Source organism: Diadema antillarum, unplaced genomic scaffold (genome assembly GCF_040938485.1).
Source record: "Diadema antillarum isolate AM-2024a unplaced genomic scaffold, OU_Dant_1.0 seq00001416_RagTag, whole genome shotgun sequence".
NCBI lineage: Eukaryota > Metazoa > Echinodermata > Echinoidea > Diadematoida > Diadematidae > Diadema > Diadema antillarum.
The window spans coordinates 490,375-514,564 of NW_027272168.1; the positions used below are offsets into that span (position 1 = coordinate 490,375).

General features: G+C 38.6%; 1 protein-coding gene across 1 annotated transcript in view; it reads right to left on the minus strand.

The window, feature by feature from the left end:
- Nucleotides 1-11,826: 11,826 nt before the first annotated feature.
- Nucleotides 11,827-24,190, minus strand: part of LOC139709229 (uncharacterized) — a 33,293-nt gene continuing 20,929 nt past the window's right edge. The window contains exons 17-27 of the mRNA XM_071621183.1: nucleotides 21,773-21,868; nucleotides 20,302-20,471; nucleotides 19,622-19,814; nucleotides 18,588-18,678; nucleotides 17,707-17,813; nucleotides 17,055-17,142; nucleotides 15,990-16,153; nucleotides 14,062-14,088; nucleotides 13,063-13,194; nucleotides 12,558-12,697; nucleotides 11,827-12,044 (exon numbers count right to left, since the gene is read on the minus strand). Coding sequence (XP_071477284.1) covers nucleotides 11,901-12,044; nucleotides 12,558-12,697; nucleotides 13,063-13,194; nucleotides 14,062-14,088; nucleotides 15,990-16,153; nucleotides 17,055-17,142; nucleotides 17,707-17,813; nucleotides 18,588-18,678; nucleotides 19,622-19,814; nucleotides 20,302-20,471; nucleotides 21,773-21,868 — 1,352 coding nt within the window. The 3' untranslated portion in view covers nucleotides 11,827-11,900. The remainder of the gene's footprint in view (nucleotides 12,045-12,557; nucleotides 12,698-13,062; nucleotides 13,195-14,061; nucleotides 14,089-15,989; nucleotides 16,154-17,054; nucleotides 17,143-17,706; nucleotides 17,814-18,587; nucleotides 18,679-19,621; nucleotides 19,815-20,301; nucleotides 20,472-21,772; nucleotides 21,869-24,190) is intronic.

Genomic DNA, 24,190 nt, shown 5'->3' on the forward strand with positions numbered 1-24,190 from the left:
CCTCTTCAAATTCTTCTCCTCTGTCAGGTTTAGTATGACTTTTTCGAAGTGTCACAAGACAGTGGACAACTTCAATCGACAGCTTCCTTTTATAGCAGTTGTGCCTCCCCGGCTTGTCTCGTGCTTATGGCAAGCCATATTACTTTTTAAAAAGATTTTCTGATATCACGAATTCCCTTTCGTGATATCAAAAATTCGAATTTCTGATATCACAAATTCAATTTTTGATATCACAAATACCCATTGGTTTATCACGTAAAACCAATTTTTGATATCACGAAATCGAATTAGTGATATCACAAATTAAATTCGTGATATCACGAATTCAATTCGAGATATCACGAATTCACATTCTTGATATCAAGAAATACATTTTGTGATATCACTAATTCCAATTTGTGATATCATTAATTTACATGGAAGTTCAGCACATATCATTCGCAAAGAAATCATTTGATTTCGAGCATTAGTTTTGCGCTGAAATTCAACCGTAAATTCTAGCGTTAGTTGAGGGCAGAAATACACAGGGAACTCGAGCTTTAGTTCAGTGCAGAAAACCAACGGGAATTTGAGCGTTAGTTGAGCGCAGAAATACACAGGGAATTCGAGCATTAGTTTTGCGCTGAAATTCAACTGTGAATTCGAGCGTTAATTGAGCGCAGAAATACACAGGGAATTCGAGCATTAGTTTTGCGCTGAAATTCAGCTGTGAATTCGAGCGTTAGTTGAGCGCAGAAATACACAGGGAATTTGAGCATTAGTTTTGCGCTGAAATTCAACTGTGAATGCGAGCGTTAGTTGAGCGCAGAAATACAAAGTGAATTCGAGCATTAGTTTTGCGCTGAAATTCAACTGTGAATTCGAGCGTTAGTTGAGCGCAGAAATACACAGGGAATTCGAGCATTAGTTTTGCGCTGAAATTCAACTGTGAATTCGAGCGTTAGTTGAGCGCAGAAATACACAGGGAATTTGAGCATTAGTTTTGCGTTGAAATTCAACTGAATTCGAGCGTTAGTTGAGCGCAGAAATACACAGGGAATTTGAGCATTAGTTTTGCGTTGAAATTCAACTGAATTCGAGCGTTAGTTGAGCGCAGAAATACACAGGGAATTCGAGCATTAGTTTTGCGCTGAAATTCAACTGTGAATTCGAGCGTTAGTTGAGCGCAGAAATACACTGTGAATTCGAGCAACAGTTTAGCGCAGATATTCCTGTGGAATTTCAGGTGTTATCTTTACATAGTATATAACGATAGTTACAAAAAAACCTAAATGAAGAGTTTTTGGCAACTCGTCTTCATTTAAAGTGATTAGGAATTGGTTTTAAAATAATCGATAAAAATAAATCGTTTAGCAACATAGCATTAGCATCTAAAATGCCATTATTGATATGTTGTCAATTACTTCAAAGTCACAAGGATTATATTCTTATTTTTTTCCATTTCTCGCCACTGATTTGGCAGAGACTGGTTGACTTACAACTTTTGTTTCCGTTTCTCTTTACTCTGTCACGTGAAAGATACTCTTTCCCGACCTCCCCCTGTTACTCCTCCGAGTTAATAAGAGAAATTTCTCATTGCGCAGATTAACAAAATTGAAGTCCTTCGTACCACTGCTTTTTTCTTACTACAAATTCTAACTGTTTGTTTGCCATGCATATACTGCTGCATAAACTCCTCATAAGATCTGGATAGGCCCTATCTTCACTCTTCTTGCTCTGGTCTGAAGACTTTTGGGCTTGTGCATTCCAGTTTTGTTCTCCCCGGTTTTGGTTCTTGAATAAACTTTCCTATAATAAATTACACTTTAAATTATTCTACAAAATCATGAACATATTGGGGCAGGCAAACTGTACACCTTACACTATTGGTCTTAATGGATACACCCCTTTGTTCTGGAGGACTGATTTTGAGGAGTGAGAAAATGTCTTTAGGAGAAACACGTTGCTTTATGTGACCACCAGCCGACACCAGTGGTGGACATTTGGCAAGTTTACGACTCCCTCTCGCACCCTGCATGACTCACAGTCTCTCTATCTTATTCTCCGCTGCTGACATACACAGACCAGAAGGGTGATTGCCCTTGGTCGGTCCTCCGCAATACAAAAACATGGTATGCTTTTATAACACACATACACATACAACCACACATAATTATCATCGATTTGGTGGAAGAGTCTTACTGTAAAGGGGATTACCACATGAAAAATGAATTATAATTAACAATAATGTAGTAATAGATGACAGTTTGAGGACGAAACGATGAATTAAATGTAGGCCCTAAGTGTACAAAGTATCATTGAATTCATGATAACATGTTGCAAAACAATTGATTTGTATCAATAATTCATCGAATATACCTTGATGATCATTTAGGGAATGATGGATGTGTAAATCTCTCATATATAGTTATTTGTATGTTGAACATTGTTCTAAAAAAAGTTAGTAGTAGTATACATTCCATCTGAATATCAGCTCAAAAGTCGTGTTCCAATTCCCTGTGTATTTCTGCGCCAAAAAAAAAAAAGACCGCTCGAATTCACAGTTGAATTCCAGCATAAAACTAACACTCGAATTCCCTTTGTATTTCTGTGCTAAACTAATGCTCAAATTCACAGCGATTTTCTGCACTGAACTGACGCTCGAACTCCCTGTGTATTTCAGCGCTCAACTAACGCTCGAATTCACAGTTGAATTTCAGCGCAAAACTAACGCTCGAATTCACTTTGTATTTCTGCGCTAAACTAATGCTCGAATTCACAGCGATTTTCTGCACTGAACTAACGCTCGAAATCTCTGTGTATTTCTACGCTCAACTAACGCTCGAATTCACAGTTGAATTTCAGCGCAAAACTAACGCTCGAATTCGCTTTGTATTTCTGCGCTCAACTAACGCTCGAATTCACAGGGATTTACTGCACTGAACTAACGCTCGAAATCCTTGTGTATTTCTGCGCTCAACTAACGCTCGAATTCACAGTTGAATTTCAGCGCAAAACTAACGCTCGAATTCACTTTGTATTTCTGCGCTCAACTAACGCTCGAATTCACAGGGATTTACTGCACTGAACTAACGATCGAATTCGCTGTGTATTTCTGCGCTCAACTAACGCTCGAATTCACTTTGTATTTCTGCGCTCAACTAACGCTCGAATTCACAGGGATTTACTGCACTGAACTAACGCTCGAATTCCCCGTGTATTTCTGCGCTCAACTAACGCTCGAATTCACAGTTGAATTTCAGCGCAAAACTAACGCTCAAATTCCCTGTGAATTACTGATATCACAAATTCGATTTTGTGATATCAATAATTCAATTCGTGATATCACAAAATAGAATTTGTGATATCAGAAATTCGCATTTGTGATATCACAAATAAGAATTCTTGATATCACAAATTAAAATTAGTGATATCACAAATTTATTTCGTGATATCACAAATTCGAATTTGTGATATCAAAAAATCATTTTGTGATATCACGAATTACCATTGGTTTTTCACGTGAAACCTATTTTTGATATCAAGAATTCGAATTTCTGATATCACAAATTCATTTAGTGATATCTCAAATTGAATTTTAGATATCACAAATTCGAATTTCTGATATCACAAATTGAATTTGTGATATCAAGAATGGATTTTGTGATATCACAAATTCGATTTCTTGATATCACAAATTAAATTCATGTGCCACACTTACGGGAATTTGTGATATCACAAATTCAATTCTTGATATCACAAATTGAATTCTTGATATCAAAAATTTGATTTTTTGATATCACAAAATGGAATTTGTGATATCAGAAATTAACTTTAAATGTAAAAAAGGCTTGCCATACGTGCTCGATATGTTCGCGATAAATATTGTTTTCGCGTTTGATCTATTTCTCTGCGAACTCAGGGCTAGGCTCCATTCACATCTGAATGGGGCGGAGTGGGGGTGTGCGGAGGGCTTGTCTTGCGATCGTCGTCGAAGAAGAAGAAAAAAAATCATCGACGCGGATAATCGTGTAACGAAAAAACGATGGTCGCGCATAATAGTACAGAGTACTGTTGGGGCGAGCGGGAATGCGCTGACCTCGACATTGGCACGCACAGTCCAGAGGTTGGATACTAGAATAAATATGGAGAACAAAAAGAACTAGATTTTTTTCTTCCATTGACATTTAGCTCTCTTCGTTGGTCTTTCCCTTTTGAGTCTTGGTGACTAGACAGACGATCGAACGGCATTGCTGAAAGGTACTCTTTTTTAATTTTTTATTGTTCGTTGTGTTCGTTCGCTCAATTCCATGTGTTGAAAATGTGTTGAATTATTCTTCTTTTCGGGTTTCTCTACATTCCAGATTCAGAGAGTAAATACACCCTCGAAAACTTTTATTGTATAACCTATTTCTCTGCAAAACTCAGCGATGCTCTCCCCCCCCCCCCCCCCCCCCCACCGCCGCCTCACTGATCGAAATCAAGGAAGCAAATCTTTGCTGAATTTATCATATTTTTCTTAATAACACATCCCAGGTCACGGTAAACTGGCAAGGTATTATAGCTGTATATAATTTAGTCTGTACACAAAACATATTCCTTTAAAAGGGATGAAACGGGTTTTGCTGAAATGAATGCTTGTATAAATATGTCCAATATTGTTAACCCGTCCCGAGAATGTTCGGGCTGTTGTCTATGGGAAATGCGTATTATAGCAAAATCGGTCCGTCCTCAACGGGTTAACTCAGTACATATATTATGGTGAGCTCTCTACAGACCTACTTGCCGGAAAGAAAATAATTAAAAAAAAACTTGCCTGCAGGATGCAATGTATAGGTCTCAGAGCTGTGAATAAATCGAACCACTTCCAAGTCCAACCACTTTATCTTACCATGCCTGCTTACCAAAAAAAAAAAAAAAAAAAAAAAAAAAAAAAAAAGCTGAAATCTGTGGTATATCGTATATACAAAATTAGCCAAACTATAGCCTGTTCTAATCATTTATGCAGGTGTCGAGAGTGATCCTTCTACAAAATACACCCCATTTGGAGACTGGACACGCTTTCTTTGAAATCTAAGAGACTATGTTTGTTTTGGCGTAGATCATTAAAACGGTAGTTGGTTGTTGTTGTTGTTGGTTTGTTTGTTTTTTGAGTGGTGACACCGTATACTTCTTCAAAGGACCTTTATACCTTAAGCTGGCTTTGAACTGAAAAAAAAAACAATGCAAATTCACTACTTAAGTGCAATAAGTTTAGTTACACATGAAAGGCGGAAGACATTGAGTATTTCGTGTATTTCATATGGATTTATAATTCTCTATTCTTATCGGAGTGTGTCCAGTATGGAGGATTATTTACAGGTAAAGACCTATACGGCTATACGGTGAACGTTCGCTCCGCTCTACACGAGAGGAGACTGTGATGTATACCACTATATACAGGCTCAAATTGCGGCAAGACCGTCGTAATAGTACTGGCACTCATCTTCATGTTCGTACCCTGCACCAAAGTTCTTTTTGGCAGGCAAGTATGGGCTGGCGTCTACTAGTGTGGCTAGAAAAGGTCGCAGAAGCAGATTACGAGCGTGTCATTCCTGGGCCCCGTTGCATAAAAGTTACGATCAAACACAAATCTAGAAGGTAAAACGTAAGTCCCAAAATGCTCCATTCTGATTGGTTGAAAATCAAGTTGCGTATGATTTCCTTGACTTGCGTTTGATCATAACTTTTATGCAACAGGGCCCTGTACTGTATGTCGTCGACAACCATAGGTAAGCTTACAATACTATGGGGAAATACTTCAAACACTTTAAGTTCCGCGCCAACGTTGGGGCTTACTCATATGCCTGCCTGCTATTATCATATGTAGACACACACACACACACACACACACACACACACACATATACACACACACATATATATATATACACACATATATATATATATATATATATATATATATATATATATATATATATATAAATAACTTAACTGCTAAAGTTAAGATAATCATAAACTTAAAGCAGGAGATGAAGGGGTCGGCTTCTTCTTCCTTATGAAAACTGCGGACAAAGAATCAAATGTTGGCTCGATCAAAATTTGGACGCGGAACTTTTGCTTTCTCTCGGGGGTGCATGGGGAAACGTCCATAAAGTGTTTAGGAATGATGAAGACAGTGAACGAAATCTTTCAGGGACATGTGGAGACATGGTGCCAAATGAATGCAGATTTACTATAAAATACCGGTAATTATTGTGCATTCCGTGTCTTGTCCGCGCCCAAGTGTACTCCAGGTGTATGCTCCGTTTACACCATGTTCCCCGAAAGAAAAGTTATATTTATAGTTAAAAATGGTTAAAAGTTACGGTTATATGGAAAGTTGTTTTCCAAACGAATTTGATACAAATATTACTTTCGCTTTCTTAAGTTATTGAATTAATGAGAGGCATGAACACACACCCTTACACAGACACATGGCATTCTCTCTCACTTTTTTCTTCACGCAACTCCTTTTTCTGTGATTGCGCAATTTCTTACGTAATCTGTGACTCTGTATATCTTATTCTCTATTGAGGGTTAGATTATGATAGTTATTTTATGATACATTTTGAGTTCTTAAATCATCCCAACCTTCTGCCCCCAGGAATCTTATGGTCATTGAAGTTTTTCGTAGATGCAATGGGGGTGTAATCTATTGTCCACCCCTTTTGCAATTTCATTGTGCTTGTTCAGTGAGCCGAGACGACGCACCTCCCTGCCCTTCATTTTAGGAAAATAACTACATGTACTTCTCAGGACTGCTTAGAATGATGTCCAATTTCTGATATCAATACGATGAAAAAACAAACAAACAAACAAACAAATATGCACTCAGAGAGAAAGCACACCATCCCAGCATCATATATTGTTTACTTCACTTTGATCACTTCAGTATTCGTGACATTGTATGATTACTATGAGGTTCCACTATTAAATTGTTGTATACTCTTTTCATTTCACATTGTCTTGCTAACCTGTATATTTTCTGTTAGAAAGAAAGAGAGTGATATGCATATGTTTTTGTAGAAAAATTAAATGGATTTGAACTGAAGAGTGAGAGAGAGAGAAGAGACACGTCTCGGAATTCTGATTCTTTTCCTCATGTGTGATGTTTCGACCCGAATACTTCCTATATTTTGTATGAAACCTCGCACACCGTCACTCTTCACAAAATATCTTCTTTTTCAGAATAATAGTCTTGCCAGGAAGCATGACTTAATGACACATGGATACGACGGGCAAGAATTCTTCATAGTTTATTGAATTTTATATTTTGAGTTGCATTCATCAAAGTACAAAGGGTAGCGTATAATGATTATCTACATCATAAAAGTATTTTATATAGAATATCACATTATCTACATATTTTATTACATGCACATTGTTTACAACCCCAAACATCAGAGAAAATTTTATCATATACTATACAAAGAATACTATGGTTAGTATATTTCAATTACGTACACTGACTTTCATACAAGGGCTATCTATGCATGTAATTATTATGATATTAGAATAAGAACATTTTACCATGAATATGTAAATATGTCAAAATAAGAATACGGTTTACGATAACAGCACATTCGGGAAAGAGCACCATCCATTTGAAATAATTGACCAAAATGTTCCTTGCTAAATGCATATAAATACCATCACAAATACAACACAAGACAATTCTCTTAACATCTGTGAATACTTTAGAAATGTATATTGTTAAGTTTCCATTATGGCAGATCAGCTGTACCACGTTATGATATATGAACAGTCAAACATAAATTGCACTGTGTCAACCTTTTATCACATACGGAAATATCACGGTATACACACAGACAATATGAGACAGCTTTTATTGAAACAGGAAATTTCTCAAACATACACGATTGAAAATAAACCTATACATAAGTACAAAATAACACAAGTTTACTCTCATGGCCAAATTCCAGCTTTTCGTTTCTCGTATAATATGATTCTTCTTTTTTTGTGTATGTATGTATAATTATGTAACTACACTATAACTTACATTTTTCTTGGTAGGTTTAGTTTGAGTAAGAGAACGGGTATGTGGTGTGCAGGTTTTCGAGCTTAATAGCTACATAGATGATGTGTCGTAAAAAAGACATTCCGCAGTTTTTGTTGACGTGAGAAACAGTTTCCAAGCAATTGCTATTTTCAAGTAGATCATTTGAATTAATACGGGATTGCAGGAGAAGAACAGGGGAATCGGCGTGATTTGGTTTCCAATGTTTGTTTTTGTTTTCTCTTGGACAATCAATGGGATTAAAGGAAGCAGATTTGTGAAGAAAAAACAAACGTACTGTACATGTACTGTTTACCTTGTTTCAAGACGTAAGGAGAGTTTGCATTTGAACATTTTTCTCCTTCACTGACTGAAGAATAAAGTGCAAATCTGCATCATGTCTACTTGGCATAACCAAGGCGAGTGAACCTTTACAAAAAGTTATGGAATAATAAAGTTATCGTTTTGACAATGTATTAGAGATACACGTCCCACCGACATTATACTCCATTTTGATAGACAGAGGTGACGAAGTACTCAAACTTGAAAGTGTTGTGGAAATTACACTTAATTCAAACAGGCTCGGTCATGTACATAATACTGTCATTCTGCGTTTAATAAGTAAAAAGTGAAAAAAAAAAGACACGCGAAAAAGGGGTTAACCCAGGCGAGTTCTATTGAGACGTCAAGTGAGATTATCAAGACCATGCACCATTACGATTGCGTAACTGCGCGCAATTATATAGGGCAACGAGTAAGACACTGCCTGTAAAAAAAAAGAAACTCTATTAGTATAGACGATTATAATGCATGTCGTTACAGTGATAACCATCAAAACTAAACCTTTGCCAACTGATGCAGATATGAACAAGCGTACATAATAGATACGTTTAATCTCATTGAATGAGTCTTCATCACTTCAAATCGTTGCTTGTGTGTTTTTGTCGGAGTGAGGCTATTGATGTTTATTTTTTCATGTCCTTTTTTTTTCTTCATGTACTATTGAGGATATAAGACGACAACCATAATTGTTTCAGTTGGTTTCTATTGTTCAGATGGCGTTTACACTGAAACAGCAGCAACAAATAATAATAAAGTCCCCCGCTACTCCGAGAGAAATGATTTACCTTTTGTTGAGTTTATTTCGTTATTATCACGACATCATTTTGATGATCACACTAGACTACGTATGTTAGAACTAAAGAAAAGGTTTTCAATGATCAGAAACAAGTGGCGCTGAGCTGAACGTCAATCCAGTGACAAATCTGAAGAACGAAGCGATTATTTCGCGGTCTGTCTTCATCGGTAATTCGTGTTCGTTGTCCAAGTATCTACATGTACTTACCTACCTCTACGTTGATGATTCGTAATTTCACAGGGAAAGGTCTACTGTAACAGCAATTTGTTTCGACATGCAGAGAAAAGTAACAATGGGCCGCTCAACATGGTTATAAAAGGAAGCCGAAACCAACGAGTATTAACGCCAAGAAAAAATGGAGGTAGATACAAGAAAAAGACATGCTTTTAATTGGTATACATGTAACACAGTTACAGGCACGCCGGTTGCAAGCCAGTTAGCTCAGTTCAAACCATCATCAACATGATCAAGGGGAAAGACAACGATGGAGAAGATTAGAGTATGGCATTTACTAATAAAGATTTTGTAGAGGAGTTCAACAGAAGTAGCCTTGGTGAAAATAGAAATAGATCACGATAATTGCTGATAGAATCAAGAAATTTGACAACTCTCTTTAAAGAAAAGTGATAAAAATGATGAATAAAAATTGTTGAAGTCTGTGGGCCATTTATATGGCCCAGCAAGGATTGATTCTCAAGTCGGAGCCCTTAAAAGAAAAAGCTGTATTTTGTCTACTGGAACCGAGCAATGGATTTTATCCGGCGGTTCTTGTCTATTTATATCTGTGGTTAATAATGGGTACCAGAGGTGAGTGAGCGAGCTCTAGTAGTAACTACATTTTGATCGAACCATATTTTAAATACACCAGAATTACTTGATACGGTGACATTATAAGACACGAAACGAGAGCAATACTGACCATCGTACTATAGTTACATCCACCACAACAACCACTTTGGTGGCTCAAATTACACTACATCACTAACATTCAAAAGGATGATATCGAAACAAATATCGCACTTCGTTTTTAACACATGAAACGGACAGATGAAAAAAAATCCTGAATTCGATATACAAACTCAAAGTTTGCAGTCTAACTAGTCTATATGAGAGTTTTACCCACATCTTTGTCACGTAATTTACCAGCTGCATTTTCGACAGAATAATGTTTCACTGATGACGCAACGAACTCTTTTTGAGATTGAGGGCGTACTTCATTTCGATATATTCAACACAGACTTAATAATGATGTGACCACAGAACCATTGTCGGTCAAAACATTTGCCACCCACCAACGGCACACTGAACTGTCATTAAAAGCTATCGCGTACCATAAACTCTGCAAGAAAGTAGCAGGAAAATTTATGTATTACATCAACAGAGAAACAAAATCAACAGCGTACTCCCAATAATGTCAACAATACGTTTTCTGTCTCGACACAGTCTATTTTCAATCCGAGTAAATTATTTATTGAACTGAATGTAGAGACAATCCCACCGAGGTTTCACGATCACCTTTGATCACTGGCACCAAAAAGGCGTTTGAAAACTTAAAGGCGATGGGTGTAGACAGAGTATATCGAACTGTTGACTTTTTTTGAAGTGCTGGTTAAAATAACACAGTAACTACAAGCAATCACTGAATCCGCGTGCTTGATGCCAGTTACGATCTAGCCTTGATACACGACAATCTGTGTGATTCGTTCTGGAATAGCATGTTCCATCATGAATTCGAATGCAAAATTATTCAACTAGTGTAAAACCACACAGCATAACAGCCAATCATCCAGCTGAAAAAAAAAAATCGCAAAGATGCTACAAATCTACTCCTCAGCTTTTTTTTCTATGAAGTTGTATAGTGGTGCGTTGGAGTGGTCTGTTTTTCTAACTAAAAACTGTGTCATCAAAATACTGGTATGGGAAACATATAAGATACAAAGACATCAGGATACACATTATAAGCGTTGTGCTGTCATACTTACTATGGAGATTTTGATTAAGCCACTAATATGCTAAAGTCAATTCAATTCAATTCAAATGATTTTATTTATAAAGTAATACAAAGCAACATACATAACGCTTACATGAGCGCATGAGAGGCGGAAGAAGGTATTTCTGATTTCAGACAATCACGTCACAACAGGGAAGAATTTTTGAGCAATTAAGGAAAATAAAAGGAAAAAACACATATTCAATAAACTTGGAAACTAATCTAATTGTATGTGTTCAAATAAATAGAATGATAAGAGTTCTCGAAATGAAAATGGATTTGCCGAACTGCTTTTATAAAAGAAAAAAAAAAAGCTAAACTTATTTTCATCCATACAGCTCAACCTTGAAAAGATCAACCAACGAATATTGAAAGAAGAGAGACATTCAGGAGAAAAAAGTCCATTTAAACCGTTGGTGAAAACAATGACATCTTAGGCAATCTCATAAAAGGCATCATTACTCGAACGCCACATCTTATAACTGCACCGCACCGTCCAGCATCTAAGAGGTATTGACACTAAAGGATCGCAGTCACCTCCACTTACACCAAGTCTAACGTTACAAACCAACAACAATGACAACAGCAGCAGACGTAGCAGCAGATACAACGGCAACAACAACAACGACAACACAATGGGCGTGATGTTGTCACCAGTTGAGGAGCAGAAAGAGACATTGGGTGAACAGGGTCGGGCAGCAGGTGGTTAGGACGCCACCTGCGTTCTGTAGTTGCTAGCTGGGCGCCGAGGTTGAGAGGAGGAGCTTGTACCAGCCGACTATCTCGCTCTGCTCCAGCTTGAGGTCGTCCAGCCAGATGAGCGCCTCGCCGATCAGCGTGTTCCGACCAAAGCGGCCGCCCGCGGCCCACAGGGACATCTGTAATGTACACGGGATGCGAAATCAAACGGCAAGAGATCGGTTTCTACAATTTAACAAAACAACAACAATAAAAGATTTTTTAGATGTCTGTATGTGCGTGTACGTTTGTAGAGGTGCGTCTGCGAATGTATGCGTCTGTCTGTTTACGATAATCAAGCACAACAATACGGAACACTTTTATAGCAAAATGAGTCTGGGCCCCGTTTTATCAAAAGATATAATCGATTATGAATTTTCTGACCACACAGGCTGCCATAGACTTGTGATAGAAAACAACTATATAATCAATTATAACTCTTCATAAAACAGGGCCCTGCTCTGTTACACTTCGATTACATGGGGGTAAAGTTAAAGTGGTTTTAATGGAGTGGCTTGCTTCTTTTTCAGTCAGAAGAACCATCACTACCGTCATCACTGGCATCATTCCCCGTTTGAGTCACCTCGATCATAGCGGTGTCGAGATCGACATCGCAGTCATTCCTTGCCAAACCACCCCGTATGATATCTCACCTCAATGGCCACACCCTTCACGCCGGTGTGGTAGACGAAGACTTCGTTGAAGGTGGGATCTTTCTCCTGGCGACAGATGCGCGTCTTCTTCTTGGAAATCTTCCGCTCTCCCATCACCACGTAGGCCTTCACATACAGGTCTGTGGGACGAACAGAATAAAATAAGTGTCTCCACAATTTCCCTCTAGTTGATAATTACGTCCAAAATCTCGAATAAAGGCGCTACTCGTAGTTATAAGTGCTTTGTGCTATAACACTCATAACATTGCAAGGATTGATTTGTACTTCCATATGTACTACACGAAATAAGACAGTTGTCTTTTATTCATGTATTCTTTTTTAACAATATAGATTCTAATAGTACGGAAGATGTTCATCATCGTGGTAGAATCTGTAAGAATAAAGTTAATCGTTTAACTTTATTCTTACAATATAAATTCTTTTAGACTTTCTTTACTTCAACCCTACAAAACGAGCTGACAGTGTCCCACCTCCCTGCTCTTACCCGGGTGATCCATGGGTTTGCCCTTGTGTCTGATCTTGCGGCACTGGAACACTTGCACGTAGAGGTTTTCACCGTCGGTCTTATTTTCCCGCCTGAATCCGATCTTGATCTCTCCCGCGATTTCATATTCACCTGTAGAATGACGAGATGTTGATTCACACAAACTAGAGAAAACCCCAGCAAAACATAGCATTGTTGTTTGAGATTCAAGGCGTCTAGTAACTAAGATAACAATACGAAATACTTTGACGGTTTTTCCTCTTTCTTTCTTTCTTTCTTTCTTTCTTTCTTTTTTCTTTCTTGTCCTAACTTTCTCATCTACCCTCATCTAAAGCTGCGTTTACACCATGTGTCAGCCCCGTTTCAGGCCATCGTGGACAAAACGGGATGGACTTGATAACAACGCCTTGAGACGGGATAGGCAAACGCGACAGGCAGTGATTGCCGTGGATGCCGTGTCAGATTTTTAGACTGTCATAAAATTTGCCACGGCAGTCCCAGTGCTAATTAGGAATCTTGTATGCAGCCATAGAGCGGGGTGAACGTAACAAGACGGGGCGGCACGTACTAGTAATAGGCCGTTACTCGAGCCTGTCCGTAGCGGGACGCGACTGAAAATATTGATAGTCGAGCCTGAAAGAAAAACCCAGGATAATGTCTCATTTATCCACGGCGCACTACGTTCGGGCTAATGGGGCTGCCGTCGGTGGTCGGCGGGAACATGGTGTAAACGCAGCTTTAAGCAACCGCACACGATTGTCGGTTTGACATCTCTATGTTCTGTTCTAAGGTTGTCGCACAGTATAACAGCAATGATCAAGTAAAAGAGTAATGTGAGCTTTATTAGGGACGTTATTATAATCCAATAATTAGGTGTTGTGATATTCTATGTGAGATTAGTAATATTAGTAATTAAATGAGCTTAGACGTTTAGATGTAACCCGCTGGTGTTTTTTTTTCCATGTGAACAGTATGCTCACGAAAAAATATGATCCTTACCTCTCAGCAGTATGAGATCAACCTGCCCTGAAATGATGATGGAGGGAAAAAAAGGAGACAGAATGGTTACGAGAAAAGGATTGATATGTCTTTCACAAGTCATGTGCGGATTTATGTTTTAATTCGAAGCCTATACGCCATTCAGGGTTTGTATAATATTATGTCACTTTTCGTCCCATGAAGTGTTTTATTCAATTCATCTATAACGCTAATTACTGCAATTGTACTGATTGGATCTCTGTGAAATATAAAGATTGCATACATATTTGATAAGTAGATTGACATTTTCTCTTTTCAATTACAATCATCTTTACGTTCTTTTCTTGAATTCAGCGTTCTCTTCCTGTCGTAGAACTTAGTATGATACAAACTCTGCACATGCCAAAAAACGGTCAAACACAACAGAGTGTTTGTCATACTGTCGTGTTTACAGTGCTCCAAGAGTTTTTTTTGTTTCTGTTAATGATGCAATGTGTGTGGTCATTGTAACACACAACATAGAGATAAAGAGCAATATAATTTTGAAAAACAGACTTGGTTTAATGGTGTCTTTAAACTTGTGGAAAGAGAATTTCCCTTCTGTACCAATCAGTGCATGTAGTTTGGGGGGGGGGGGGAAGACAACACAAACAAAACAAGGAAAAGTAGAAATTACGCGGTGCGTAATATATGTCCCCGCCGGAAGTAGCATTTTGTAGCAAAATGTGCAATATAGGTAAAAAATCAAGGTCAAAGGTCAAAGAGGTCAAAGGTCAAAATTCTGTGTAAAAGTTTTGAAGCCCTCACCTAGTGCCATCACATAAAGCAAACGGAATCAAAATCGGGTTAGAAATGGCGAAGGAGTAGCATTTTATAGCCAATGTACAATACAGGTCAAAAATCAAGGTCAAAGGTCAAAGAAGGCAAAGGTCAAAATTCTGTGTAAAGTTTTGAAGCCCTCACCTAGTGCCATCACATAAAGCAAACGGAATCGAAATCGGGTTAGAAATGGCGAAGGAGTAGCATTTTGTAGCCAATGTACAATACAGGTCAAAAATCAAGGTCAAAGGTCAAAGAAGGCAAAGGTCAAAATTCTGTGTAGAAGTTTTGAAGCCCTCACCTAGTGCCATCACATAAAGCAAACGGAATCGAAATCGGGTTAGAAATGGCGAAGGAGTAGCATTTTGTAGCAAAATGTACAATATAGGTCAAAAATCAAGGTCAAAGGTCAAAGAAGGCAAAGGTCAAAATTCTGTGTAGAAGTTTTGAAGCCCTCACCTAGTGCCATCACATAAAGCAAACGGAATTGAAATCGGGTTAGAAATGGCGAAGGAGTAGCATTTTGTAGCAAAATGTACAATATAGGTCAAAAATCAAGGTCAAAGGTCAAAGAAGTCAAAGGTCAAAATTCTGTGTAGAAGTTTTGAAGCCCTCACCTAGTGCCATCATATAAAGCAAACGGAATCGAAATCGGGTTAGAAATGGCGAAGGAGTAGCATTTTGTAGCAAAATGTACAATATAGGTCAAAGGTCAAGGTCAAAGGTCACGACTGAAATTCTGTGTAGAAGTTTTAAAGCTCCCATGTAGTGCTATCATATAAAGCAAACAGAATCAAAATTGGCTCATAAATGACAGAGAAGTAGCAAATTGAAGATTTTGATCACACACGGACGCACACACGGACACACGGACGGACACACGGACGGACGGACGGACGGACACACACACACACGTACGGAGCCCGTTTCATAGTCCCCTGCTCGAACTCGTTCGGCGGGGACAACAATGTAGCACGTGGTCGCAGACCCTGGACGACAGGGCTAGTTCTTCAGAGAGATTTGATGTATAATATGCTCTTTACTGGAGTCTGAAAGAACAACTATCTGAAATCTATGTTACGTGAGTGAGCAAACAGTGATATGGATATAGACCTGTGAAACGGACATACTTGGCATTTCAGGGTCGACAACCTGGCCCGGTCCGAGATCGCCTCGCGCCAACCTCGTGACCAGGGTGGCTTTCATCTGGCTCTTCAAAGGGAGCTCCTGCGCGCTGTCGATTAGCGACTGGGGATGAGGCTGCACCTTCTGCTTCTCTATCCACGGCGAATACCTGCAACGGTTTTATTTCAGTTTGATTAATGAGAAAGTGATGAACTGCAGACAAAACAACGTCAGTAACGCTTCATCTAGAACATGTAGAACTGTACATATCTGTCATGAGAAATAGAAAATAATTCCTCTATGATTTCTTATCTGATGCTAGCAATCCCTTATGTTATTACTAAAAGAAAAAAAAACATTTGATACCGGTATTGAAGCACATTAATCTAAATAGCTCTGTTTATCCAGATTCATATGCGACTCTCTTAGCATTGTCATATGATTTAGTTATGACGCGACTAATGCTATTTACTCGAACTATTCAGTTGATCTAATTCAAGAATGAAACCTAGATATACACGTGGATTGAGTGAATGCAGCAATATCAATGGAACAAATCAGGATATAGAGTAAAATCAAATTGAAAATTGAAAAGTTATGAATTTCTAAAGTTTTGGTGAAGCCATCACTGTTTGGGAAGACTGTTCACAGTTCGCAAAGTCACGTACGTACAACGATATGAAATAGATATGAAGAAAATTTCACAAAGTTTCATTTTTATAAAAAGTATACAATTGCCATTCCATCCACTTGTTATTGACATAATGTAAAGGGTAATATTATCCACGCTAATATATAACAGAGGTAAGTCAAATATGTTGAATTTTCCTTCTATTTTCCGGACATCATTTTCCATAAGTGACGTCAAAAAATGCTGTAGTCTTCTCATCCAGCGATAGCTGCACAGAAACTTCACAAATTCACAACTTTTTAACGGATTGCCAGATTTCCCTCAAACATGTCAAACATTCACTGGTGTGTTAAACTAATACAGTACTGCTACAGTACCTCAATTAATTATATACATGAGTATTTGGTTTTCATTCTCTCTAAGAAAACTCGGCCTTTACCTGTCGTCCTCGGATGAAATCTTGTGATTTTGTAAATTTTTCTCGTTCAACTCTGGAATCTCAGTGATACCTAATTCGGCGACAGATTCTGTATGAGGGGAGAGAACCATAGAGGGATAGTAGAATTATTAATCTGTCTAAACATGAAGGAAGCTGACCTACAAAACAAACAATCAGTCCGTTTGGTATGAACGGCCGTAGTCAGTTTGCCTGTAGAAATTCGTGCGTATTGCTGTTTATATCTATAATAGAGAAAGATGTCCTAACGACACAAACTAATGTAGGCGTACATATACCGTGTCGTGGGTTATGGACATTCATCAAAAGATGGTAATGTGTTTTCACTTTTTATCAACATCACTGTGAATGATTGTCGCAAGGAAGAAATCAAGGAACTAGACAAAGCTTTCTGAACTTTAACGGTTTATCCTATCGCTTTGAATGCTGGCCGGCACGCAAATACTTTCACGAGGTGTTTTAACTGATGCACTCCTAACCAAAGAGTCAAAATGCGTGCTGAGATAATGATAACGCTCTCAAACCCTCTCGGGAAACAAATCAAACCCCCAAAGAGGCTACCTCAAGAGGCTTCCACGAGTAAAGAGGACCAAAATAGATATTATTATATCACTTTGATATCACTACATCCTACCAGAACGTCTGTTGCAGGTGGATTGGCGTGGTCGCTGCATCTCCAAGCTGCCGGTGGATCGGTACTGGGAGGAGGCAAGGCCGTTTTTGCTTGGCGTTAACTTAAGGCTGTATAAAGAAGGGCGACGAGAACAAAATGAAATCAATTTTATAGATGTTTCTGACTTCAGCGCTGAACTCCTTCGTATTTTTTTTTCCACAGAATGGAAAATAACTACTAGTAATCAAAATATTAACAAAGAAAACTAGTAATCAAAATATTAAAAAAGAAAAGAAATTAAAGCTACTGACATCTGAAGAAAGATTTTCCGTTGATAATAGTTTATATTTAGGGGTATTTTGTCGGTCTCTCTGTTCACTTGTTTGTTTATATGATAAAGTACATGACGCCTCCTCACCGGCTCATCTAGTACATAATATAAGAAAAGTGCACAGAAATGGAAATTATGGAAATTTCAAATGTCCCTTCCTGTCTCAACATCTCCACAGCAAGGACACACAATATTACTTCGTTTAATGTAGATTCTGCACGTTCTATGGCACTGTACAGAAGTCACATGCTCACATGGTATTACCAAATAATTACAGTATCATCACTTAATAAACAGTGGACATATAATTCTCATAATAGATTTCCTTGACGATTCTAAATACGCTCAAAAATACGCAATATCTCAGACGAGTTACAAACGTTTAATTTGTTTTGCTCTTTTCTCTCCCTTGCTAATCTGCTAATTTCATGATATGATGCGACAGCTGCATTGATAAAGATGACACGAATGGACTTTGCCTGTATGACCTCTCTGGCCTTAAGTGGTACTTATTTCACCTCTGAAAATATAAAGCTGGATCCACAGCAAAAGGATGGCCCTACGAACGCACCTGTTGGTCTGTCGGGGTGCAAGCGTTTCGCGCTGGATGACTGGATCACGGTGATGACTGGTTGTTGGTTGCTCTTTGGTTGACTGGCTACCTGTAACCACGCAGTTTCAAAAAATGAATGTCAAAATTATTGGAAAGAATATACTTCCCCTGATAAGTTTACTTCACAATGCTATTAACCACACTTGCAATTCTTTTGCACTTTTTTTTTCGATACTGTAGTCTCCCGTATCCCTCCCATTTCACGTTCACACCAGTACGCAGAAAACACTGCTTGACTGCTTACGACCATCGAACACAAAATGAAGTCAACCGCTTTAGAATGCACACCCAAATTTATCTCTTACTTCTCTGAATTTTTCCTCATAGGTTTTTCGAAAATAAGTGTCAGTAATGGACAAACAGGATTCTGTCCATTACTACTGACACTTAATGGAGTCAGCTACTTATAGTGCACATCCAAATCTATCTCATACTTCTCTGAACTTTTTCTCATGGACATTTCGAGAATAAGTATCAGTACCGGACGGACAGCATTCCCCACGAACATCTACACTTTTCATTTCCTTACTGAGAAGCAATGGATCTTGAATTGTGACTTGGACCATGATTAAAAGTAGAAACTTGTGGTAATCCCAAATAATGATGACACGTGTAGATATCGAAAAACGTTTAACAAAAATGTGATTTCATTAATTGCATAGAAACGTGTGGACTGGAAGTTGGTCGGCGCAATGCGTCTTCCAGTCAAACGTATCTTTATGAAAATGTGATTCAGTGGTCATGGTAGTGAGTAACTTTGACACTGCTCCAGTGATAAACGGTCCGAGAGCTTGTTTTTTCCAGTCAAGCATATCTCCATCAGAACGAGATTATATATCGAGTAATTGTTAAATCGAACATTGGTATGAAGTATACATCAGTCTCCGATTACATAGTCGCGTAGTCTCATTTCAGATATTCTACCCTATCTCCTAACAAACATACATAGGAGGGAGGAAACAAGAGTAGTTGGAGGATATTTGATGCCACACCTTGCGCTCTCGATGCTGGATCGGTGCTGGTGTAGTTAAAGATGGAGATTTCCGGGGCACGTCCGCTGCCGGCCTGCCGTTCGCGGACGAGCTCCGGCTTGCTGCCGGCACAGTCCTCGACGCGAATGACGGGCCGGTGCTCGAACGTCGTCTTCGTGCCGACGCCATTGGTCTCAGACAGCGATTCGATCACCTAATGTTAGAGAGGAAGGACAAAACGAATCATTTGGTGGCAGATCACTTAAGAATTGCTCTAGTTAGACAGCCCCTTATTCGCTTGTGGAAATGATGAGAATTCAGCAGATCACTGGCGGTGAAATCCCGCATGAATACCGTTTCAAGTTTCGAGTGGGAAATGCTGTGCTGTTAGACAAATCGCTGATACTGTTGAATTTGGATTTATGAAGCGTGGAAAAAAAAGTTTTCTCAAGACCCCATGAAAGATTTGTGACATGAGAGCCCTGTTTACTAAAATACTAGAGTATTTTACAGTCGATGGTGACTGTAATAGACTCGTCCTGAATATTGTTAACGTTGGATTGATGAAAAGTGGAAGAAAAAAATTTTTCGCAATGCCCTAGAAAAGATTTGTGACATGATAGCCCCATTTACTCTAGTATTACAGTCATCTTGTACCTGGATTGACTCTTCCACTTTCAGGAGCGTTCGTCGATGCTTACCCTGCCGTTGCCATTGACGACGGACTGCAGGCTACTCGTCCGCTGCCCAGCGAGACTGCACATGGGTTTGGCGGTCACGGTGATTTTGACGGAAGTACTGACGGTGGTCGTAGGGGGCGTGGTCTCTACGCTGGGGGCTTCTGGGATAGTCTCGGGTAGGGAGTTCATATCTGTGGTAGACAATTTTTAGTACAACGTTATCATATTCAATGTAGATATCAATAATGTTACCATCCATTTACATGTATTACAACGAAAGTCATGTAAATGTGTATACATCCATAATAAACATGTGCATTTTTATATAGTACGGAGTGTCTGTGTGCAATGGAGATATTTTCATTTTAAAAATAAACTTTGCGTTATGCATGAATAATTGTATGTAAAAGGCAAATGTTGACTATCAAAAACTATCAGAAAACATCAAATTTTTGAATGAGACCAATTATGAAGTTTAATTAGAGGCACTGACACCCAAACAAAGCGAAATGGTTGTGAACACTTGTTTCAATTTTTTGTTCCACACAGCGAACGAACACGAGGTTTTAGGGCTTGTGTTGTGAGGTCTTGATGTGAACAGTTGGAAATTATTACAGGTACGGCACATGCCAAGGCAATTGTTTGTGACCAAATTTGTTAAAACGAGAGGTTACAGAGTCAATGCCTGAATATTATCATAGTTTAGCAAAAAACAAAACAAAACAAAACAAAACAAAAAAACAATGCACTTATTAATGTTGCAAGGTGTATGCAACTTTTCCCGAAGTATGGTAAAGTGAAATAGGCTGGGATATCAAGCTATTGATGTGATAAACTTACATTATTATTTACGAGAACTTTTACTGAACCAGGGGAAAGAATTGGCGCGCTGGTGGTTATACGTCTGGAAACACATGCACATGAGCATTCTTTTACCTTGAAGTTTTATGCTCTAATGTTTCCAGAGTTGTTAGATTTGTCGGGTTCACAAACGCGGTTAATTATTTCACAAATTGCATTAACAAAGATTTGTCATGGGCAACGACAAATTACATAGACGTACGTGTACGTCCTATGTGGTAAACTTTGTATGTGATTTAATCTAAAATAATGGATATAAGTCAATAGCTGGTAAAATATCCCACACCTGAACTACCCCTCACATTGTAGCACTACATAATATTAGACGAGCTTTAGAAAGAAGAAATAAAGAAGAGAATGTACGAGGTCTTCAAAACGAGAAAATTAAAAACTGGTCCACTGAGGAAACGCGTCCAGCTAGATTTTGACCGCCTTCGTCAATCCTATTGAATACCGACTGTCGAACCTCGATACAGAAACTAGCACCCTCGACAACATGGAGGTGGGACCAAACCCAAACTGGTCAGACTCTACGTAGGCCTACTACAATGCGAACTCCCGCTGCAAACATTCATCTACTAGTATAGTAACAGGAATTCTTATCATGCTTATGCGTATACATTTCTGTTACCTCGTTTATACCTGTCGTTTTCATGCGTGCGACTAAAATGGACGTGGGTTCGTTGCTGGGGTGGACTGGGGTCGAATTTCTTATTGCGATGGTGCTCTGTGAGATAGGAAGAGGGAGAAAGAGAGAGAAAAAACGGGAAGAAAAGAAGCGTTTTCCTTTAGATATCACTGACAGTGTAAGACTCCACTATAACGTGTGCTTTTAATTGATTTAAGGTTCAAATTTTGTATGCGGTATTAAAGCGTCATATATAATAATGAGGGAAGAAAAAATGTTACGTTACGATGAAGAGTCACTGGCAGGGCAATTTTTCTAACCATTTTTTCAATTATGAGGCCAAACGTATGGATGAATGAAAGTCAAAATAAGAAGCGAAGTAAAATATGCCCATATTAGTACACATATCTCTGTGTTTGCTCAATACAAGAGACACATTTCAGTGCGTTTTATACTACGGACGTGTCGCTTAGATATTGGTCTAATTGTTGCTTTAAAAAAATTGATAATTAACTATCAGTAACTGTAGCCGTGTTTCTGCAAGAATAGATACTACGAAACTCCACTCTTGCCACGCGATTCCAATACACACGTTTTGATTGAAAAAGGCACAAATCAAGGGCTTGGTGTACGTAACAATGTAAAAGATGATGAATATCATGCGAATTATGCGCACTATATTTATTCTTGTGAATAAAGAAGAGTCTTCGTATATATAATCAGGAATCAGAAAAAGCCAATCACAAAGACGCATTGGAGGGTGATATACAGTCAGTCCGCAGCGTGTGCGATAATGAGGCACGAACGACAATTTTATTCAGAATCACGTTTACGCAGTTTGTGCCCTTGAGACTGACGAGATTTCGCGATACTTTGCGAGAGTTTTTGCAGAGGTCGCAACAACAGCTTTCATAGCTTTCGCAGTGCATTGTTTGACCCAGGATGGTTAGGTATGTTATAGAGCTGATTATGCTCATTAATTTGATACCTAATTTCCCTATTTTTGATGTCAATATAGTAGTCCATTTTAACATCAAAGTAAACGATTATTTTGCCAATGTTCAAGAAGCTTTTTGATCATAGTTTGATGTTTTGCTAGTTCCTGACTGGTATTGAAAATAAATCTCCGTAATTTCTTCGATTTCACAATCGTGAAACTTGAGCGAGTATGATCAATTAAAAAACGAAGAGGGGCACCATTTTTAAGGTTGTGAATTTTCCTGTTGAAAACAAGGCAAATTATGTTTTCTTACTGGAAGTGGGGTAGTGAATGAACACGCGTGGAATGTGTTGTTGATACCCAGACAATGGTCGTGGACAATGGCCAGGATTGGAATGTTTCATGAGGAATTCCACTATCGCAGCTAGTCTTTGTTCATTCTGAAATGTGGTGTGTGCAAGCACATGGAAACATGTGCTTACTTCTTTCATGTGCATGCATTTCACCCTGTGTCAAGAATTCAGACTAGCAGTGCTCGGGGCAATCCACATGAATAATTGATTAAGCATTCATGTGCCTTGCAGCAGAGCTCGGGACAGGTGGCAGCCAGGTCCATTGTTCAGGGTCATTGTAAGTGCACACTCGCATACACATCATTGGTTCCTGTGTAAAGTTCAAGTTTTGTACAGAGAGTGAAAATTCGATCACAATCTGGAACCTAACATTTAAAACTCACAGCATTGAGTCAGCAGCCAATGGATACTACGCAATGCGACACGCCGCGTCTTGCGACAGATTTCGACCAATCACAGACCCGGAATTCCGGTGCGAATGCGAGGATAATCTTTTTAAACTCGACGCTAGACATGTCTCTGAATTTTGCTAGTTCCTGACCCGTATTGAAATGAAGATGGGAAAACGTGCCCTTATTGTGATACTATATACCTTAGCGGACATAGTCTTCACCATATTTTAGAGGGGCATGAAAGATTTCAGGTTAATTCTTTGGCGTCAAACGTGAAGGAATATTTTTGAATACAATACCGAACTTCGAGAGGGATTTTGATATTCTTTATTCTTCTTTTCCGTTTATTTTGATCATGAGCATATTTGCTTATGTTTTCTCTTTCAGTCGATACTAAAAGTGTCGAAAACTGACGAGAAATACTCGTTCTACACGGATTTATTCATGACCATGTATCTGCTCATTACGTATGCAAGCACCGCTCAGCCGTGCATACGACTTGAATAAATACGTGCGTTTTCGCTCACGCTGCGGACTGACTGTATATATAAACGCCTTCATTCCAAAATCTTGACAGCGTTCATGAGGCATTACATTTATTTCATATGTTAAAATGAATCACATCTGCCTAGTACTATAGCCATCATAATGGAATGAATAATAATACTCCCATTTCTGGGGTTTTTTAACATTAAAAAAGATGTCCTGAATGCAGTGGAATGTAGCACACACTGTA